The 23,325-nt window shown below is 39.9% G+C and overlaps 2 protein-coding genes across 13 annotated transcripts in view; both read left to right on the top strand.

Annotated features, from left to right (window-relative positions):
• The first annotated feature begins 6,157 nt into the window (after nt 1–6,157).
• LOC129727079 (arrestin domain-containing protein 3-like) overlaps nt 6,158–23,325 on the top strand; it is a 38,439-nt gene continuing 21,271 nt past the window's right edge. For 3 of the 12 annotated variants that reach the window (XM_055684501.1, XM_055684495.1, XM_055684497.1), the window contains exon 1: nt 6,162–6,589. The gene's annotated coding sequence lies outside the window, so the exon portion shown is untranslated. The other 9 variants (XM_055684500.1, XM_055684498.1, XM_055684496.1 and 6 more) reach the window with 8 other exon arrangements.
• Nucleotides 13,710–14,762, top strand: LOC129728293 (uncharacterized). Its single transcript, XM_055686727.1, has one exon. It carries the CDS (start codon nt 13,710–13,712, stop codon nt 14,760–14,762), a length of 1,053 nt encoding a protein of 350 aa, XP_055542702.1.

The raw sequence follows: 23,325 nt of genomic DNA, 5'->3' as shown, positions 1-23,325 counted from the left end.
AGTTTTCCTATTTAATAGGTAACTCTTGCATCGACAAATAAAAGAGAATCGATAAAACCGCTATGTCTCTGCGCTTCTGTCAGATCGGATTAAATATCGTTCGGTCGATAAATATCGTGATCAAATTAATGACCACGCGATGTTTTTCCAAGAACCGCATCCGCTGAAGTGCGTTTGACTTCTGGAAGTTATTCTTGGATATTTCGGATGGTGGATAGTTTTTCCGCGCGCGTCGTACATGATCGCGTCGTTTGACAAGAAAGGTGAAAAAAAAAACACAAACCTGCCATTCGTGGAAATGTAGAGCTAAACTCGGTTCGGTTCAATGGTTTAACCAAAGAATGCTGGCGCGTTGCTTTAAATAAGCGCATCGCAAATGGAGGTAAGTTCATTCGGTCGATAAATATCGTCAATAATCTATTGACTACGCAATATATACTTTTCAAAGAACCGCGTTCGCCGGAGTGCGTTTACTTTCTAGAGGAGAATTATGTTTTTGGTAAAAATCACTTTGATGATCCTGGTGACGAATGGTCCTCGCACGCGCCGCTCGCCACTTGACGGTGTTTGGCAAGAAAGATAATCATCTCTCGCCTTCGTAATAAGTTAACATTGCGCGCAACATCGTTTGATTTCGTCACATACCACGGTGACACAACCCTTCCTTTCTGTCGCAGCCGTGGAGTTACAGAGGTAAACTCGGTTTCCGACAACAACGACTGATACACCTGCAACTTTACTAGCTCAGATCCATCACGGAGGAGCAACTACGAAATGTGCGGTCGTTCAAGCTTAAGTTCAAGCTCAAATCGGGATTAAGCATAGAAGCCTAAAATTGACCGGAGACACCATTTTGAATTCTAAGATGGCAACTTCCGGTTTACGGAAAACGACCCAAAATGACCGAATACCACCCAATATGGTACTTTTTGAAATAAGAATAATGTCCAGAAGCCAGAAATTGACTCTACATGCCATTTAAAATTCCACTTCAGGTTTCTGGAATGACCAAATACCACCAAATATGAGTATTTCCACAATTGGGATGATGCACAGCAACCAAAATTTGAGCCATGGATTGGATTTTCGATCTTTTAGGCCCATTATGTTATTTTCGGAAAGTTATTTCATTAGTGTTAGATAGAACAAACTGACATATTGATCCAAAATTGTCTATTATAATAATAAGGTCTATAATTCAAAGAAAAATGTAACCAACTATCCAACGGATAATGCCTCAAAACCTGAACCAACTGAAATTATGTAATAAGACATGATTTGACGTAAAGCATCTAAGAACCAATGTATTAATCACAAGCAGCAACGATACTTCAAGACAAATCTTATGTCGAGGATACCCTCATTTCGAGAAAACCAATTATTTCAAACGATTTGTTTTCTGGGGTTGAACGTATCCAATATCGGATTCGTTACGCATTTGCAGACTATAACAAAAAACCGCAAGGTCAATTTTTAGCAGTATGTTGAGTTAACACTTGCGTACCCGACCCCTCCGAAATTTTTCGGGTCATTTTATTCTGAAATATAGATAATAAGTGTTTTCTTTCCAGTTTCAATTCAAGTCGGGTTTATTTTTGGTAGGATACGCGAGTTCTCCAACTTTTCTCTTAACTCTACTCATAAGCTTTTGCACAGTGTGTTCTCCGACCATTTCTACCACTTTAAGCCAATCTTTTTTAAATTTTTCAACATTGTCCGCTGGTTTGACATATTTCCTCAGCTTTGCCTTGGTCAAAGCCCAAAAAGTTTCAATAGGGCGAATTTCAGGGCAGTTTGGAGGATTCATCTCCTTTGGGACACATGTGACATTATTTGTTTTATACCACCCTAGTGCATCCTTAGAGTAATGGCAGGAAGCAAGATCGGGCCAAAAGATTGGAGGATTGTTATGCTGCTTAACCATGGGTAACAACCTTTTCTGCGAACACTCTTTCACGTAAATTTTACCATTCATTGGGAGTCACTTCACGGTGAAGTCAGCGTGAAGTGAACAAAATCCTATTACGGGACTCACGTAAGTGAGAAAAACGTCGCAAAGTGACATCTGCCGCGGAATCTGGGTTATTATGAGTGTCATATCAGTGAAGTGAGAACGGAAAATGCGACGTTTCGCGTGGAATTATTCCATGACCATTTTGAACGGTGACATGATTCCACGAAGATGTCATAAGTCTTAAAGTTGATTGATTTGTGATCTAATGGTAAAAATTGGATTTTTTCTTCAGTAACGAAACGAATCAGAATTTGATCCGTGCCTTAAAGTGGTCAAATTTTAATTTTTTGCCCGATGAAAAAAATGCTAACTAGTTCAGGAAATTTTCGATACCAAAAAAAAACATTTTTTTTTGATACCGAGTGTCTTAGAAAAGCAGAACACGTCAAGATCTGGTGTTATCTAACAAAACGGAAAAAACGACTTTCTGATACTTAGAGATTTTTGAGCTGGGAAACAATCTCATTTCACTTGTCCTATTCTCAATTTCACTTCACTGTCAATCTCACTTCACGGAGGTGATTTTTGTCACCTCATTTGAGGTGGAATCGGGAATAGGTCTAAAAAAGTGAAGTGAGCGTGAGAGTGAAATATATTTCACCGTGAAGTGACTCCCGTAATAAGCACCATTGTGTCATTCGTAATGAATGGACGAGATATTTTCCCACATTCACAAATGGCCTGCCAAACCATTACCTTCTTGCCGAATTTTTCGGTGTAAATGGCTTTCACTGGTCCAGGGACATCCTTTCCCTTCGGTGATGTATAAAATTGCGGTCCTGGCAGAGTCTTATAGTCCAGTTTATGTAGGTTTCGTCATCCATGATAACACACCCCATTTTTTTGGTCAGAAGTTTGTCATAAAGCTTCCGAGCTCTCGGTTTCACAGATTCAGCTTGTTTTGGATTTCGTTTTGGCTGCTTCTGCTTCCGACGGGTCTGCTGACCCATTCTTCCCTTGGCACGCATAACGTTACGCACCGAGGTTCCAAGCTTTCTCGCCACATCTCGTACTGATACTGAAGGATGCCGCTTGTAGTATTCCTTAACCTTTTTGTCCATTGTGGGATCAACAGGCCCGGGTTTTCTACCACGTCTTGGGGCATCAGTAAATGTGCACTCTTCACAATACTTCCGCAATGCGGTTTGAACTGCTCCGACACTTATACCTTCTTCTCTGGCTAATTTTCTTATAGAAGGACCACTCGCGGTGCCCCATTTGTGCACAATTCGCTATCTTTGCTCGAGAGAAAGGCCTCGCATTTTCAAAATTTCGTACTAAATGTTAGGAAAAATGACAGCATCTGTTTCTTTTGGATGTAAACAACAGGACGCAGCCAACGTTTGGTTGAATACTGCACGTTATTTGAAATGACGGTTGATCGTAAGTGTATTTATAATTATCGGAACGGTCTATACCCTTCCAGAGACACAGGCTAAATTAAAAATGGTAGCGAAACCTTGCTTGCGACATATCAAACTTTAAGTTTTTGCAAAACAACACTATTGGCGATCGGTATTTGGCCACTTGGGCGTGTTTTGGCCACTGATGGCTGAGTTCCGGAAAGCGGTTCTGGGAATGGTTCCGAGACCTAGGTTGCGGCATATCAAAAAAACAGAAACGGCCATTAGTCGTCCAAGTGGCCAACTATCAATCGTTAAGAGGGTTTTTTTGCAAAAACTTAAAGTTTGATATGTCGCAAGCAAGGTTTCGCTGCCATTTTTAATCTAGCCTGGGTCTCTGGAAGGGTACTTACCCCACGGTTCCCCTCGATAAATCCGAAACAACGGAAAATTTCGAAATGTCCCCTACTGTCCCAAAAACCATGATAAATTTGTGATCTTATGAAAAAGGTTCGATCAAAATCGGTTCAGATCTTGCGGAATGGCAGGTAAAAGAATTTAATTTTTTTTGCTCCGGAGGGATCGGGTACGCAAGTGTTAATTTAGACTTTTTGAAATTAACTATATAAAGAAAAAATGGGTGGGACGAAGTTTGCCGGATCAACCAATGCTACATAATTCTAATAGAAATTTCAAATCACTAAGCTCTTGGTGACTAACTTTCTGAATGCATCTCTTTTTGAGACATTCAAAAATAAGGTTTGGAAGATTTCAGTTTTTCTTCATGAAAATATGCTTTTTTGAGCATTGTTCGTGGTTTTTCCAGCAGCAAACATACACTTATTGAAATGTACAATTTTTTTTTCTTCACATAACATTTATTTGACACGGCACAAATACAATTTAATGTTTAACGGCGCCAATTATATCTGATGACTTAAAAACTAAAGCTAATTTTTTATCCTCGCTGCCGACGACGAGCTGAAATTAAGTCTAACTTAAAACTAGCATGGAATTTCCAATCTGTGTTTTGTTGTTCAATGGTCGTCTGATAATCGTCGAATGGCATGTATGGATTCGTACTGCTAAGCCACGATGTCGTGAGTTGGGACAGAGGCTCGTAGTCCTTGGGTCCTGGTTCTATTGTGCGGGGTCTGGTTGCTGGTTTTGTGCTTAAGGTTCAAACGTGTTCTTGTCGTTTTGTTGGGTGTAGACGGAGGGGAACGGGACTAGACTGGGGCATGGATGGATTTAAGGAAAACGTATGTAAGGGTCATGTAGAAAAATGTACAATTTATTTTACACAATTCATTCTTTGACAGCAAAAAGCTTGAATGAATAAATTACTTCGATTTTGACAGGTTAGAACAAAAATTTCTGACCAACTCTCTATGAATCAGTAGACAGTTGACCTGAAAGCGACAAAAATAATTTAACATGTGAAACAAAATTGAAACTTCGAAGCAAGATGGAATTAAGGCAGAAGTAATTGCTTTTCTTTTTCAATAAAAATTCCCTAATTTAAATTCCAGATTTGGAGGACAGTAAGAAGATATTTACTACACGCAAAACTTTTCCTTATTACTTTAGAAGCAATAGCGCAAAATTGCCTTTTGGGTAACAAACCTATTACTCAAAAGGCAATAAAATTCTTCCCCAGTCAAGTAACAACACATACTGTCATATATTTAGCACGTGTTACGGGAGTACGACTATCTGGTCGTTTCAACCACATGCAAGATTTTTTTCTGTCAAAAACTGCTCCCTTTCCATCTCAAGTAAAAAAAAGTCACACACATAGTCGCATATGTTGCACATGTTACAAGTTTCTTCAATCACCAATTCATCCGGTGAGCGTGTATTAGTTCGCTCGTTGTATGCATACGGAGTAGAGGAAGAATATGACAAGAGCTGCCAAGCAGCATTTTCCCCGTCATAGAGTATGCAAACGTTGATGATTTCAAAGACTTGAAATGCGTCTTTAAATGACATCACGATCTGTAAACTGCGTTAGAGAAAAACAAAAACATTCGCTTTCTTGCAAGCTATCCAAAACACATACTTATTGGTTCATGGAAACTCATTTGCACCTGTTTGAAAATACAAAACTCGTGCCCATCCAGAACAATATTCGCAACTGCGGCAACTCTGTTCAGACAGTATAACGTATTTTCATTTCAAGTAAACACTGGGGGACGAAACGAAAGTGTTTCTAATTAGACATTTGAGATTGACGGGTGAGATTCTCATTATGTGTGGATGAAGGGACAAAAATGAATCTGATCGTTGCATCAATACAAATGCAGCGAGTGAAGTCTTGCTAACACATGCATTGCGGTGCTTGGCTGTATGTTCTCCTGCAGAAACACATACAAGCGTGTGCCCGTCATAATTTTTGTTACTTTTCGGTTATTACTATTTGTGTATAATGCGCAGTCATAAGACACAATAAGTAATAAAAAATTGCCCTAAAGTAATAAAAGGTTCCCCGTTTGCGTTGGTAAAAGTATTACAGTCAAACGCAATGAAAACAGCAATCCTGAGAAAGCTGTCATCAAATCCATATTAGGGGCGCTTTTTTCAATAGGGATCTAGTTCACATCAGTAAACGATCTAATGAACAATTTGATTCAATGAAAGCACTTAATCTCCATTCTGTTCTGAAAGTTGCCAACACTTGCCACCGCGGGAGCCTAGTTTTACTCCGTTACTCCCAGGGGGTTGCCCCAAACCATGCGTAAAGTCGTCATCGTCATCCGTTCGTTGCAGACTTCATCGCCGTAACCGTCGGCAGTTTGTGTACATCCGCCGTGGAAAACGGTCGTACTTTTCGTGCCGGCTCTCTCGTTATCTGTTTTCCTAGAGGGTTGTTGATATTAGCTTTCCGTGTGTTTCTGGCTAAACTATAGAAAAAAAGGCGCGATACGTGCCATCGACGATCAAAAGCTAGCGAATAAGCTATTCTCGAGTGTTTGCCAACCCAAGTAGAACCGGTTTATCGACCACTGTGTCGTATTTTCGTGGTTGTGTATGTGTGTGTATGTGTGTACATTTGTGACACTGAAATTGTGTATTTTCCGATTGTCACAGCTGCCAGAACATCACTCTATCGAATGCTGCCAAGTGGATAAGCGATGAAGTGCGAAGCGTGCTCGATAGTGACCGAATACTCCCAACGTATTTTACGCCATCCACCCTACCGGAGCCCATAGACTGACTGCAGCTGGTGATGGTGATTTAATTAATTGTCTAGTTAAATTATGGACGAACGGTCGGCTTCATGGAGGAAATTGAGTGCTAGAGTGGAAATAAGTTTCAGCATCCTTTCTTTCCTCGGCCCAGATTGATCTGATCAGTCGGAGTGAATGATAGCTTAAGCAACGATGGCTGGTTTTCTTCGTGCACTTAAATATAGTGACACTACTGTATATGCCTCTGCATCCACCATCTAAATCTTTGATGTAAAATAAGTTCAATAATTTACACAAATTTTCCATTTTTAAAAGTAACATATCCAACCAATACCTCAATTTTTCATCAACGAAAGTTAAACCAAGTGTGATAAAAACGAAACCCCAACAATTTTCCTTGCCCCGATGAGTTATACTTCAATCTTTTGATCAAGTATCACTAGTATCGCCCGGAGACAGGGGATAATTTTTCACCATGCATAAAAGGTTCAGTTTTTCCTTTGACGAATGGACAAAGCCCACAAAGGCTTTGTCTGTGCAGTGGCTCTCCACCTTCCGCTTTTCTTATTTTGCATGAAAAATTCAACCCTCCGCAACCACAGCAGCACCGGAAGGCTCAAACGTAAAACAATCAGAATCAGAACGATTTTCTATCGCCCCGAGATATGCTGCCTACCAAACTTCACGGTTGTCATAAACATTTGTTTATTATTCAATTTTGTGGGTTAACAGCAAAACGCAAAATAAACACGAGAAAAACAATAAACGTTGTGAACACCGATATTCCTAGAAGTAACTGACCTCAATAATTTTACGAATAAAAAACAAAGTAACTAGAATACTAGCAGCGGGGTGAAACAAGGGAAAGTAAGACTTTTCATGATAAAGATCCACAACAAATATCACTCTTAAGTTGATTTATGCTCTTGTTTACTACCGTTCGGCGAGACGTCTTATCTTCTAAAATACGAGAAATAACTCCACTAACTAACAGCACGCTATTTTCCGGATAATCTGTTGCAACGCGCTTCCGGCAGACGGTGGGGGAATCTAATAAATCCACTTACTTTATGACAATGTTGATAAAGTGAATCTTGAACTTTTGCTGTGCAGAAGAAAAAATGGCAATTTTACCGAAAAAGGTCGTTTTCGTTCCACCTATTAGAATGATTAAGTGTTTCGTAACAATTTTTATTCGATGTTTCTTGGAAAGCAGTTGTTTATTCATACTGTGGATTATGTTCCTGTTACTTTTTAGCTTGATAATGAATGAGGAAAAGTTACTTTCATGATGATTATTTTGATCATTTATATGAATATTTTGTTTTTGTTTTTTTTTTTTACTGTACGCGGAAACGTTTCTCCCAAAAAACTTTTACTCCAAACGATTTGTTTACGCTTTTGTCCACCATTTGTCGAATGAAAATCAATGAAACATTATAGCTTTTCAACCGTTCCTGTGAATTTTGGTGCCCTCAATAAAACCGGAAGTACGTAATGTCTGCAGAGACTTAAATGTAGTTTTTCCATAAGCGAACGTAGAGGCGACTAATCCAGCGAGCAGTTACTATGCTGCCTTTGGACATACTTCTTTCTACGCCAGGGGCACCAGAAATTCATAGTGATGGTTGAACAGCTATTATTTTATATTTTTTTCAGTTCAACTCATGGGTAAAATCTGTGTTGACCAGTGTAATCTTAAATCTTTCTTCTTGTTGCCTAAAATTTTATAAAAATTTGAGAAAGTGTTCTCAAGAAGTTGTACTTTAGATAGAACAATAAAAACTTTCCTCATAAAAGGTACCTAACCTCTTAAAGAGTCTCGTTATTATAGTCAAGTTTGTAAACGGTCAACACTTTCATTTGATTTCGCTTCGTTAGAGTGCGACCCTCGCACAAAAAACAGATGGTCAATTGACATTCGCGCATCGAAGAGATGCACACTGTCAATCGTTCAGCGATGTTATTTTGTTTTATATTTGTCTACTCAATCCTATTTTTGTTGAGACAAAACGCACTGTGCCAACCGGTATGGAATTGGTTAATTTTGAAAACGATATTGGCAGATAGACAGAACATCAGACAGAACAACAGCACAACATCTGTCACAGCGACGATCTATAAAAATTCAATTGGTTTCCTTCTTTAGATTTGGTGAGCTTAAAGAGATAGACGTGCTGTGCTTTATCGAAAGTTACAATCGCAAATAGATGAAATTTTAGAATTAGGTATTTTTGGTTGATCTATTTAAATAAAGAAAAAATTATAAAGCTTAATTTAAATTTAATAGCATTAGTTAAAGCTTTGGAAAAAATTTACAAATTAGTACGGTGACGGGAACTGGGATACCAGACACACGTGAGTTGAAACTTATAGATAATATACTCAGGTTAAAATTACGTTGAAAGGCAAACGAATATCATTTTTCACTAGGGCTTTTGGAGACATTGGAACAGTAGAAATCCAAACCACGTAGGAAATCATAGGAGAAACTAAATGTATGTTACATGCTCTATTATCATCTACACTTAACCTAACTTTGAAAATAAATTTATAGTTTGATCTGCCGCTACTGTTACAACAGAAAGCTGATACGAAATCTTCTCCGTCTGGATCCGAACAAAATCAAAATTTAGATCCAAATTAAATTTCCAACGGGAATGGAATTTATTTCTTCTAAAGAAGAAAAAGAGCAGACAAAGTGTCTGGTGTGTGATCTAGCCGAATCAGACGATATCGATTGGGTACAATGCGAGAGATGTGCACGATGGGCTCATTTTTCGTGTGCTGGTGTCGACCAGAGAATTGCCAGAATTGACTGGTATTGCAATAATTGTGCTCCGCTTTGCGCCGCGCAACTGACCGTCCCGAAGCAGCAGAAAGTACGATCGAAAAAGGGATCTAAAAGTGACGTAGGCTCTAATAGCAAAACTGGTTCGGTCCGAGATTTGACTGAGGGGCAGTTAGAGGAGGAACAGCTTGCTAGAGAGAAGGCTTTTGCGAAACAAATAGAGATCCGCAAAAAACGTATCGCACTAGAGCTAGCTTGGAATGAGAGGATGCTAGAGCAGGAACGTTTAATGCGAGAAATGGAACTTGAAGCTCGACGAGAAATGCAAAAACAACAGTTGGAACAAGATCAGTTGCTACTAAACGTTCAATTATCCGATGAGCGGAAATTTATTGAGCAACGCAATGTGATTCGTACACAATTTAATATCAGCGTGAACAATGTTAAAACGCATGAGAACGACGAAGGAGGTGCTGTTGGGGGAGAGGAGAAGAATACCAGTAGAGTAAGAGAGTGGCTGAACAATCAGAGTAAGCCGCTCATGAATGATCACTGTGAAACACCAGGAAAAGACAAAGGGCCGTCGATTGATTCACTTCCAGCTGATGAAGGCGAGGATAGTTTCATACAGGAAATTCATCGGAATGATTTTACCAGTTTCGTTGGAGATAGAGACTCGAATGTAAGACAACTCAGTGGAAGCGTTCCCGCTAGCGTAAACCGAAACGGGCCGGGGCATTATTTAACTAAACTTACACCAGAACAGTTAGCGACTCGGAAGGCGATTTCGAGTAGTTTACCGAAGTTCAATGGAGAGCCGCAAATCTGGCCGCTATTCATTAGCAGCTACGAATATTCGACCACCGCGTGCGGTTATAGTAACCTGGAAAATCTAAAGCGTTTGCGGGATAGTTTAGAGGGTGATGCACTGAATGCAGTTCGCAGTATGCTCGTGCTGCCAGAGTCAGTGCCAGAAGTAATTCAAGACTTGAGAAGACTGTTTGATATCAATCAAAGAAATAGTTATCGGTTTCCGTTATACTCTACTAAATTTTTTGGAAATAAATATTGAAATTCAGTCCGCAAAAATATATTTCGACTGTGGCGTACAGTCTTCCTCAGTGCTTATGTGGACTGGTGAGCATTAGATAGGTTGAAAATATGTCACTTGTGTCAAATTAAGCACGGGGAACGACGGTGTGCATCTAGGCGGCGCTGTAACATTAATAACTGCCAAAGTAATCATCACCCACTCTTGCACCGCGCAGAAGGGTCGGTACAAATGCAAAGAATAAACTGTAATGCTCACGGGGCCGATCGGGCTGTGATATTAGTCCCAGTCCCAGTAACATTGCATAACAGGAACCAACAGTTGGATACGCTGGCATTCCTGGATGAGGGATCGTCTACCACGCTGGTGGATGAAGCAATAGCAAATCAGTTGAACATAAAGGGAAGACCAGAACCATTGATCGTAACATGGACTGGAAATATTAACCGTTTCGAGAACGGTTCGAGGAAAATTGAAATGATGCTGTCGGCTAAAGGATCAACCGAGAAATTTCCATTGGAAAATATACGTACGGTGGCCGAGCTGGTTCTGCCAACGCAAGATATGCGTTTCGCTCATGTTGTCGCAAAATATCCGCACCTGGCTGATGCGCATGTGCTGGATTATTCGGCAGAACAACCGACTATTCTGATCGGTTTAGATAACCTACACCTGTTCGCGCCGCTTGAGTCACGGATCGGTGGGAGAAATGAACCGATTGCTGTGCGCACAAAAATGGGTTGGACTGTTTATGGACCAGAGAAACGCGCAGCACAGGCGCACACTTACTTGAATTTGCATAACAGTATGCCGTTTAGTAACCAACAACTACATGACTTGATAAGGGAACAGTTTGTTCTTGATGATTCGGGTATGTCGCCCTTTGCTATACCGGAACCAATAGACGAGCAGCGAGCGCGTGCGATTTTGTTAGCAACGACCAAGCGTGTGGGAGACAAATTCGAAACAGGACTATTATGGCGCAAAGACGAGCGTTGTTTCCCAGATAACTATTCAATGGCTGTGCGTAGGCTGAAGGCGCTTGAGGGCAAGCTAGAAAAAAATCCTACGCTGAAGGAAAATGTGCGTCAACAAATTTTGAACTACCAAATAAAAGGTTATGCGCACAAAGCGACTGAAGCTGAACTTTGTGAAACACCTCGTGGGGAGGTATGGTATCTACCTCTGAACGTGGTGGTGAATCAACATAAGCCCGGTAAGGTGCGACTTGTGTGGGATGCGGCGGCAGTATTTAAGGGTATCTCACTGAATTCCGAATTATTAAAAGGTCCAGACATGCTGGTGCCACTAACCAAAGTGTTATGCCATTTTCGGGAGCGTCCCGTGGCGTTCGGTGGTGACATTGCAGAAATGTACCACCAGGTACTAATTCGTTGAGAAGACAAGCAGGCGCAGCGTTTCTTATTTAGATCAAGTAGAGCCGAGACACCGGAGGTATACGTTATGGACGTAGCCACTTTCGGGTCCACTTGTTCGCCATGTTCGGCACAATTTATTAAGAATTTGAATGCCAAATCATTCGTTGAAAAATATCCGGCTGCGGTTGAAGCGATAGTTAAGCGACACTACGTGGATGACTACTATGACAGCGTAGACACCATTGAAGATGCAGTAAAACTCGCAAATGAGGTAACATACATCCACTCAAAAGGCGGGTTTCATATCCGGAATTGGGTATCGAATTCATCAGTTTTTCTTGAGCAACTTGGAGAACGGAGTAGAAAGGTTGCAATTCATTTTAATCGTGACAAAGGTACCGAATATGAACGCGTTCTAGGAGTAGTTTGGGAGCCAAATGACGATTATCTTTGCTTCGCTACTGCTTCAAAGGATGCATTTCTAAATATCTTGGAAGGGACACAACGTCCAACAAAGAGGAACGTGCTGAGTTACGTGATGGCACAATTCGATCCAGCCGGGTTTCTGGCACCTATCGTAATACGCGGAAAAATGCTAGTTCAGGATTTATGGAGAAGTGGCTGTCAGTGGGACGATAAAATTGACGACACGTCGTACAAAAAATGGAAATCCTGGCTGCAGGTTATGCGGAAAATGAACACATTCAAGCTTCCACGAAGCTACTTTGGCAAAGCGAAATCAACCGAAATCCGAAATCTACAACTGCATATTTTCTCTACTGCAAGCGCGGAAGCGTACGGGTGTGTTGGCTACTTCAGGGCTATTGTGCGAGGTGAAGTATTATGCGCCCTAGTCATGAGCCGTTCGAAGGTGGCCCCAATAAAACAGTTATCTGTGCCGCGACTTGAATGCCGCGCCGCGACTTGGCAGCGGTTTTGGGAGCACGACTTCGTAAGACAATAAAAGAAAATCACAGTATTTCGGTCGAAAAAACTATACATTGGGTCGATGCAAACATTGTTCTCTCCTGGATCCGATCCGATCAACGTAGGTATAAGCAGTTTGTCGGATTTAGGATTGGTGAAATTCACAGTCTCACAAAGTTGTGCGATTGGCGGTGGGTGTCCACAAGGCTCAACGTTGCCGATCAGCTCACTAAGTGGGGCAAAGATCCAGAGATGGATTCCACCTGCTCATGGGTGAGAGGGCCAGAATTTCTCTATAAACCAGAGCCTGAATGGCCAAAGGTAGAACTGCCACCCGCAAACACAACAGAGGAGCTTCGCGTGCATTTACTATTGCATAACGTTTCAGTTCCGGAAATGATTATCAACGCTGAAAACATTTCCAAGTGGACAGTACTTGTGCGTGCTGTCGCTTGCGTTTTTCGTTTCATTTCGAACTGTAGAAAAAAGGTGAAAGGACTACCGATCGAGACATTGAAAGCAACAAATCGACAGAGGAGAATAATTATACCAACAGCTACGGTCCAGGTTCGTGTGCCACTGCAACAAGAGGAGTACGAGAAAGCTGAACGATGTTTAATGAAACAAGCACAAGTGCAAGGATTTATCGACGAGTTGAAAGTATTGAAGAGAAACGCAAAGTATCCAGTAAGTCAATGGCTTGGGTTTGAACGATCCAGTTCATTGTACAAACTAACCCCACTTCTTGATGAGTACGCATAGAGGGTCGATGTGAGCGGTCAGAGTTGCTTCCATTTGACTTACGGTTCCCAGTAGTTCTACCAGATAAAAATAGAATCACCTGCATGATAGTTCAGCATTATCATGAGAGAAGTGGACAGGGTTACCGTCAGGCGGTTAAAAAAAAGTTAAGACAGTTGTACTATGTGGTGCATATTGACGCTGTAGTTAGATTTGTGTCAAAAGCATGTATGTGGTGTAAGGTGCATCGTAGTCGACCCACAGTCCCGCGGATGGCCCCTCTACCGGAGCAACGAATCACCCCATATTTACGCCCGTTTAGTTATGTGGGAGTTGACTATCTGGGTCCATTTGAAGTGTCAGTAGGGCGCCGGTCTGAAAAACGTTGGATAGTGCTATTCACCTGCATGGTTACGCGTGCAATTCACTTAGAAGTGGCTTACAGATTAACAACGCAATCCTGTTTGATGGCGACATTCCGGTTTCTGAGTCGTAGGGATTGGCCGCTCGAATTTTTCTCGGATAATGGAACTAACTTCCAAGGAGCCAGTAAGGAACTGAAGGAAATGTTTCGAACCATCTCAGAAGGTTGTGCAGATCAATTCACAAATGCAATAACGAAATGGACGTTTAATCCACCGGCGGCACCCCATATGGGTGTGTGGGAACGCCTTGTCCGTTCCGTCAAAGAAGTACTAAAAGCTACTGGTGACGGTAAGCGACTAACAGACGAAATTCTGCAGACTACGATAGCGGAGGCCGAAGACATCGTAAATTCACGTCCCCTAACGTACGTAGAACAGGAATCTGGTGAGCCTGAAACGCCTACCCCAAACCACTTCTTACGGGTAGCATCATTGCCGCGATCAGTAGGAAATCCTGTTTTACCATTGCCTCATCCGGCAGTGGCTCTTCGAGATGCTTTTCAACGTTCGCAAGAATTGGCAAATTTAATGTGGGAACGTTGGATTCAGGAATATGTTCCATCACTGAATCATAGGAAAAAACGGTTTGGGGAAACTACACCGCTAAAGGTGGGAGATCTGGTGTATATTGTCGAAGGTAACAGCCGAAAATGTTGGATTCGAGGAGTAGTAGACGAGCTTATAATGCCGAAAGATGGACGGATTCGGCAAGTCTGGGTACGTACGAACAGCGGTCGGAAGAAGCGAGCAACTGCACAGTTGGCCGTGCTAGAAATCGAGGATGGTAACGCTGGATCGGATGTGCTCTCCGGAACCAGGTTACGGGCCGGGGGATTGTTGCAGCCCACTGCGCCAACCGGTATGGAATCGGTTTATTTTGAAAACGATATTGGCAGATAGACAGAACATCAGACAGAACAACAGAACAACATCTGTCACAGCGACGATCTATAAAAATTCAATTTGTTTCCTTCTTTAGATTTGGTGAGCTTAAAGAGATAGACGTGCTGTGCTTTATCGAAAGTTACAATCGCAAATAGATGAAATTATAGAATTAGGTATTTTTGGTTGAACTATTTTAATAAAGAAAAAATTATAAAGCTTAATTTAAATTTAATAGCATCAGTTAAAGCTTTGGAAAAAAATTACAAATTAGTACGGTGACGGGAACTGGGATACCAGACACACGTGAGTTGAAACTTATAGATAATATACTCAGGTTAAAATTACGTTGAAAGGCAAACGAGTATCATTTTTCACTAGGGCTTTTGGAGACATTGAAACAGTAGAAATCCAAACCACGTAGGAAATCATAGGAGAAACTAAATGTATGTTACATGCTCTATTATCATCTACACTTAACCTAACTTTGAAAATAAATTTATAGTTTGATCTGCCGCTACTGTTACAACAGAAAGCTGATACAAAATCTTCTCCGTCTGGATCCGAACACGCACATTCTCATTTCTAGAAAAAATGTCAAAATACGCTTAGAGAAAACCATCGTAGTGGCGAGTACTCGTTTGACATTTTTGTTCAAGAATGTATCTAGTGTGCTTTACCACCATAAACAAAAAAAAGAAGACGAATATCGCATTGAATAATTGTTTTACTGTTACCATTCACAAGCCTAATTACAATGAGATACCTACGCGAGCAAAGCATAGTGAAGCTTAAAATCGTCAAATTTAGATTTCTTCACGCAAAATTTTTACTTGGTACTTTGAAAGCAATAACTAAAATTTCTCCCTCTCGTAAAAAATTTGTTACTTAGACAGCAATAAGATTCGTCTGAAGTCAAGTAACAACACATACTGTCGTATATTTAGCACATGTTATTTGCTTCTTCCATCTCTAGTTCATCCAGTGTACATATCTTACTTTGTTCGTCGTACGCAAATGGAATAGAGAAAACATGTGACAAAAGACGCCACGCATTTTTTTTGTGTCACGTATGATTCAAATATCATTTATTTCAAAACCTCCACATGGTCCCTAAATCACATCACGATTTGGAACGAAGCTACGTTAGAGAAGAACACAAACATTTGCTTTCTTGCAAGCAGATGCAAGCCATGTTGAAATTACAAATTAATAGCTTTATAGAAACTAAACGAATTATAAGTTCCACATATATTTAATTTTGCTCCCTAAACTTCATCGTGTTTACCATGAAAAATACTTATTTGAGCCGGTTTGATAGTAACTCGTGCCAATTCAAAAACCCATATTCGCTTTTAGTGATTTTGCATGCATCTCTGGCAACTCTGGTCGCAATGTAATATCTTTCAATTGTCAGTCTGTAAACAGTAAAGTGAGCTAGTGAAAGTGCGTTTCCAATTACACTTTTAACCCTCTAGTGCCCAAGTTAATTTCTAGATGAGGTTCGGTAAAATCACTATAAATCTTTTCAAACATTTTTCAAGTATTTATTGAAGCTTTTCAGAACTTCATGTCAACGGCTTTGAAACTATAAAAAATCCCAAATTTGGATTGCCGATTAAACCTGTTCTTCCGTGGGACCCTCCTCTTTTTTAATAAAAGTGCGATTTTTCTTCAAATACTAATTTTCTTCCAATTATAGCTACAAAAGACTTATGTCTCATAATAAACTAATAAACTATTTTTAAAGAATTCAATACATAATGCAAAATATATCAATTTTGAGCGGCAGTGTTTGCCAAATATGTTATTTTTTGTATTTGAAAAATAAGATTGCATTTTTTGGCTTTTAAAATTAACAATTTCATCGTCATCCTGACAAACTTTACGAAAAGCACGTACCTTCAGAGATATTAACAAAATGAGAATAAAAACTCTCAGGCAGTCAGAGTGAAATTGACTTTATTTTTTAAAAATACAGTGTATCGAGTTTAGGTCATTATATCTGGGTGGTTTTCGCGTAAAACTTTCTCAGAAGCATGGAAAAACTTACCAAGCGATTACAGTTTGTTGATGCATTCGAGAGCACATATGCACATCCTTCAGTACACAATAGCTCTATTGCCGAGTTTGCTTTTCTAAGCACGAAGGCTGTCGGTAAGGTGCCGAGCAGTCTGTGTCTTACTCCTTACACTTACTTTTCCTACAACCTCCTAAAACAACCATAACACGACATTCGTCATAGACATAAAAGGGGAAAAATTTCTCCGGAGGGTTTTGGCTGTTACCGAAACGTGCTGTTTGTCGAAAGTCTATATAAAAACCTAAATTAATCCACCTAGCGGTCGGACCAAGCCTTTCTCATTCAATTTTTTATTTGTAAAAATAGATTTACATGAACGCTTCAATCCAATAAATGTATATTCACTCTTTAGGTTCTAAAATATTGATGTTGTAATCTTTACATATAAAAATGCAGTCAAGTCTGCCTGTCGGTCTGATCCATATAGGCCCGAAAACTACCGAACCGATCGACGTGAAAATTTTTATGTAGGAGTTTTTGGTGCCGATAAAGGTTCCTATGATAGTTTGAGACCCCTCCCTCTTCTGGAAGGGAGGGGTCCCATACAAATGAAACATACATTTCTGCACAACTCAAGAACAAACCAAGCAAATGAAACCGAATCTGGCATGTGGATGTTTTAAGGGGTAACTAATATGTCCATAATAGTTGGATAAAACACAAATTTGTGCACATCTCGAGAACTAATCAACCAAATGGAACAAAATTTAGCAGGTAAATGTTTTTAGTGGTAACAAATATGTACATAATGGTTTGAAACCCGACTCCCTCTTCTATAAGGGAGGGATCCCATGAAAATGAAACACAAATTTCGCACAGCTCAAGAACCAATCAAGAAAATACAACCAAATTTGATATATGAATGTTTTTAGAGGTAACAAATATGTCCATAATGGTTTGACGCCCCTCCTTCTTCTGGAAGTACATGTTTCTTCACAAATTTTTGCACATCTCGCGAACTAATCAACTAAATGGAACCATATTGGCAGGTGAATGTTTTAAGTGGTAACAAATATGTTCCATAATCGACCTCAGACAACATTTTGGATTGTAATATGGCAACTTCCGGTTTCTGGAAAACAGCCGAAAATGGCCGATTTCCACCCAATATAATAATATCCGGATCTAGAATAATACACAGGAGCTAAACTCGACCACAGAGAGAATTTTAAATTCTAAGATGGCGACTTCCGGTTTCTGGAAACAGCAGAAAATGACCAAATACCACCCAATATGAGTTTTTCTTTAACCAGTATGCTGTTCAAAATCCAGAAATTGTCTCCAAATGCCATTATGAAATCCAAAATGGCGACTTCCGGTTTGTGAAAAACAGCCTAAAATAAACAAATACTATCCAATATGAGTATCTCTGGAACCAAAATGATGCAAGGAGCTAACAATTGACCTCAGGCACCATTTTGAATTACTAAATGGCAACTTATAGGCAACAATCGGAAATGACCGAATAATACTCAATATGGATATTTCCGTAAACATGATGATGCATAGAAACCAAAAATTGACCCTGGACACTATGTTGAATTTGAAGACGACCACTTTTAGTTTCTGGAAAACAACCAAAAATACCTTCCAATATGGGTATTTCCGGTGTCAGATTGATGCCAGAAAGTCTGCTGATAATGACAGAATACCACCCAATATGAATATATTCAGAATTAAGGCGATGTACAGAAGCCAAAAGACGAGGATGTTGTCATTTCGATAAAACCAATCATTTCAAACGATTTGTTATTTGACTTTGATCATATCCTATGGCCGATCCGTCGTGCATTTGCAGACTTCAAACAAACCGCAAGGAATCAATGAACTGGGAACGTTCAAATAGTACGACACCACATTTAAATTATGTTGAGGCCACATATATCGATCAAAGCAGGTATAGTTTTAAATTGTCTTTGAATTTCTCCTCTTTCCATAACTTTTGAGCCACATATCAAATTGTTATGAAGTTTGTTATTTGTAAGTTTGAGAGATGACTCGTTCGTATGACACTAGTTATGTTCAAATAAGTCTGGTAATCTTTGAGATAATCGACTTTCGTTGTTTTATTAACAATTTAATACATAACGCTTGCTTAAGTTCGATTATAATCAAATGAAATGGGAACGTGTAGGGCAGCCAAACTTTGAAACCACGTGTTCAATCATAATTCATCAGTTAACCCTTAACTAGCCCGCTCATCTGATAATAATAATTAAATCGGTTGTGTAGTTTCTGAGATAATGAAGTTTCGTGATTTTCACAAGCCGGCACATTACAAATGAAGTTACAGTTCGATTACAGTAAAATTCAATAGGGTCTTCTGAGGCAGCTAGACCATTCATTTGACACTAATTTAGTGGAAATCGGGTCGGCCATCTCTGAGAAAAGTGAGTGAGTCCAAATAGTCTTCGGAATATGTTCCTTTGCATAGCTGGATTTCACATTTTTAAACAAAACAGGCAAAGTAATAGTCCGACTGCAAAATAAATCAATTTGGTCTTATGGGGCAACTAGACCTTCCATTTGACACTGATTTTATGAAAATCGGTACAGCCATCTCTGAGAAACATGAGTGAGATTAAACAATCTTCAGAACACGTTTCTTTTCATAACTTCTGAACCACAAGTTCAATCTTTATGAAATTCAAAATTTAAGGGTTTTCTAGGTAGCCCGTTCTTTTGAGACCAATTTTGTTCAAATCGGTTGTGTTGTTTCTGAGATATTGATGTTTCTTGATTTTCACATTTTTAAACATAACCTCTAAACTAAAAATCCGATTACAATGAAATTCAATTGGATCTTATGGGGCAACTAGACCTTTCATTTGCAATTAATTTCATGAAAATCGGTCCAGCCATCTCTGAGAAAAGTGAGTGAGAATAAAAATCTGCACATACACACACACACACACACACACACACATACAGAAAATGCTAAGCTCGTCGAGCTGAGTCGAGTGATATATGCCATTCGGCCCTTTGCAGCACTTTTATACTTTCGGTTTTGCAAGTGATTGCTATACCTTTCTAGGAGAAAGGCAAAAACTGCTTCTTCCCTCTTTCAAGTCGCTATTCCGAAGACAGCCTCCAAATAATGCCGAAGTAAATTTTGCAAAGTTTCAGTTATCTCTGAGCATTCAAGCTAGATAGACGCTATTCGAAGAGATCGCTATTGTTTAAAACAGAACGATATTTCAAGGGGTTTAAAGCTTGTTTCTGGGATCAAGCCCCCAACTGCGGGAACCAAATTTCGTCATCGATATTCGAGGTATTCGCAAGTTGAGGGATGAAAACATCTACAATTTCATCGCCAAAAATCTAAAGCTAACACCGATGGACGTGGCTGCCATACAGATTGATCGGCTCGAGGGAAAAGTGTTCGTTGAGATGAAAGAAGAGGATGCAGCGCACGCGGTTGTGGAAGCGCTCGACAACAAATATGCAATAAACAGCAACGGAACGACGCACCGCATTCGGCTTTACGTTGAGGATGGAGGTACCGACGTGAAACTGCATTATTTGCCACCAAACATGCCCGAAGAGTGGATTTTAGAGTATCTAGAGAGCTACGGGGACATCATTTCCATCAAACATGAGATGTGTCAATCGCAATTTTTCGCTTCGATTCCGAGCGGCATCCGGGTTGTTCGCATTCGTATGAAGTGCCACATTCCATCCTTAGTGAACATTAAAGGCTACAGCTCGCACGTCACTTACACAAACCAAATACAACCCTGTCGTCACTGCAACCAGGAGGTACATTTTGGAGTAAGTTGCTCAGAAAACCGGGCAAAACTCTTATCGCAGAACAAATCATCACTTTTCTCCCAAGTTCTGGCACAATCGAGGGATCCAGACAACCAGGAAGAGAAACCAGAATCCGAGCTACAATCGAACGTACAAACAATTGCATCTGCGACACACCAACCGTCGTCACAACCACAAACCGCACAACAACTATACAAACGACCGGCTGCACCACTTGATCCAGAGCTCCGCGAGAAAACCGTGAAGACTTCAAACACCGACGCCGATATAGCAACTGTACCAAAAGCAGCTACAACGCCGAGTCAACGAAGGGATACGAGATTGTGACCGTTCTCGCATCGCACCGATCAACAGCAGATCCAGTTCTCTCTCCAGGAAACCAGAGAAAACGATGGAGATATCAGACGACGAGCACACAATTTCGGACATCATGCGAGCTCGACGCCCCGCGAAGAGCAAACACGACGGCAAGTAATCGCTTTATTCTCTAATGGAGCAAAGAAACTCTTTAACAAACTATTCCTATACTTTCGCATCAATCAATTTAAATAGTATAAGCAATAGGTACAACAAAAATTAATTCGCTACGATCGTTCGTGCGCACACTAGATTGAAATATAATTGCAATGCAAGAAATACTTGCTTAGCCCAGGAAAGATAATCTTATTTTGACGTGGAATTGATGCATAAATTTGAAATCATTTAAAATGCAAGTTTTTGTTTTTGTTAATAAAACACAATGATTAGTTTTTCCACATTCACTTCACAGAGAGTAACATTTAAATTAAACTAGAGCCACTAAGCCATACGAATAACACACTTAAGTCAATTTGGAGAGTTAAGTCAGTGGTGAATTATCATAATTGTAGCAACATCAACAAGTATATTTTGGCATGAAATGATTTGGGCAAGTTTTTGGATGAATTCCGGTGATATTGCATGAATCGAATACGGATTATTTTGGAATTTATTAACTAACACACTAAAATCGAGATTTCTCGAGATCCGGTCGGTAGATTTTTTTAAAATTTTACCCAGAGGTGTAAAATGACCTCAAGAATTGACCCTCATACTTGGATTTGTTGGACAATTTTTTTTTTTTATAAAAATGGTCCAGCGGGGCACCGCGTATCTGTATTCCGGGATACAATATGATTACTAATATTAACGAAGCAGAACGAGGTACTGCAATAGCAGTACGTAACAGTATAGAAGTCAGGCGGGTACAACGAAGTTTAGATTCACGGGTGGTATGCATCGATCTGGGAAATGCTGAAAATAGAGTTAGAATAATTAATTTGTATGCACCGTCGAGATCAAACAACAAATCAACTAGAGAAGATTTCTTCAATCAGACCGTTCCTTTTTATTTGCAAAATCATCCTATTTATACTATCATGATGGGGGATTTTAACTCGGTCATCCACCCAAGTGATGCAACGGGTGTGTCAAATTTCAGCCCGATGCTGAAACGTTTATGTGACAGCACAAATCTGCAAGATGTTTGGAAGCAGTTCAATCAGCAGATCGAATATTCGTTCGTGCGGGGTCGATCTATATCTAGAATCAACAGAACATACATAACTCCGGCATGCCTCCCAAATGTTCGTTTCTGTAGACTAGAATCAAATTGCTTCAGCGATCATAGAGCTGTTGTTTCCCGGATAGTTTTGCCAGTTGTTGCAATAGCTACCGAGCGTCCGCTCTGGAAACTAAATAACCACCTCTTGAATGAGGAAAACTTTCTTAAGTTGCGGTCAAAATGGCATTATTGGACTCGCCAGAAAAGAAATTACGACTCTTGGATTGCCTGGTGGACTTTGTATGCAAAGCAAAAAATTGCTTTTTTCTTCAGGTGAAAAAATTCGACTGCTGTACGTATATTCAACAACACTATGGGATTTTACTACACATGTCTGAATCGCAAATATGAAGAACACAAAAACCACGATTGCACAACAGAAATAAATAGAATAAAAGCAACAATGCTGCAAAAACAGAAGAAATTTTCAGAGTCGAGAAAAAATTAAAATGTGTCATTGCTCGGAGGAGAAGATGTCTCGATCTTCCAAATCACAGATCGTGTCAACCGGCAAATCACAACTTTGGACATAGATGGTCAGAGAGTAACGAACAAGGAAGAAATTAGTAGATATGTGCTTCAACAATATCAAAATCTTTTCGACGAAGAGGACATTGAAGATGATGGCAGTTTCAATTCAAGACGTTTCCTGGATCCAAATAATGTGGAGAACAATGAAATCATGGGTGATCCAACAGAAGAGGAAGTTTTTTCGGCGATCAAAGGCTCAGCAGCAAACAAATCTCCGGGTGAAGACGGTCTCACCAAAGAATTTTACCAAAAATGCTGGGAAATTATTAAACGACAGTTTTTGCTCGTACTAAACGAAATAAAAAACGGACGAATAACAGAGAATCTACAAGATGGTGTGATCGTTCTAGTTCGAAAAAATAACAGGAGGGTTGTGTGCAAAGCCACGACCGCAAGGTTGAAGTAGAATAGTTTCACAAGAAAGATAACCCGGCTGCTTGCGTGTCAGTCATTTTTTCTAGTAAATAAACGTTGACTAATCAGATCAATTGAATTTTGTGCTTCAACAAGGATTGACCATTTTCAATAATATAGTAAGTTGCTTGTCATGGTTGGGGCTTGACAATTTTTAAATTTTGAGATAAAATTTTTTCGGATGTCGTGCCTATGACTGA

The sequence above is a fragment of the Wyeomyia smithii genome, chromosome 3 (genome assembly GCF_029784165.1).
Source record: "Wyeomyia smithii strain HCP4-BCI-WySm-NY-G18 chromosome 3, ASM2978416v1, whole genome shotgun sequence".
Lineage (NCBI taxonomy): Eukaryota > Metazoa > Arthropoda > Insecta > Diptera > Culicidae > Wyeomyia > Wyeomyia smithii.
Note: the sequence above shows the minus strand (reverse complement) of the source record. Positions and strands in the feature narration are given on the sequence as shown.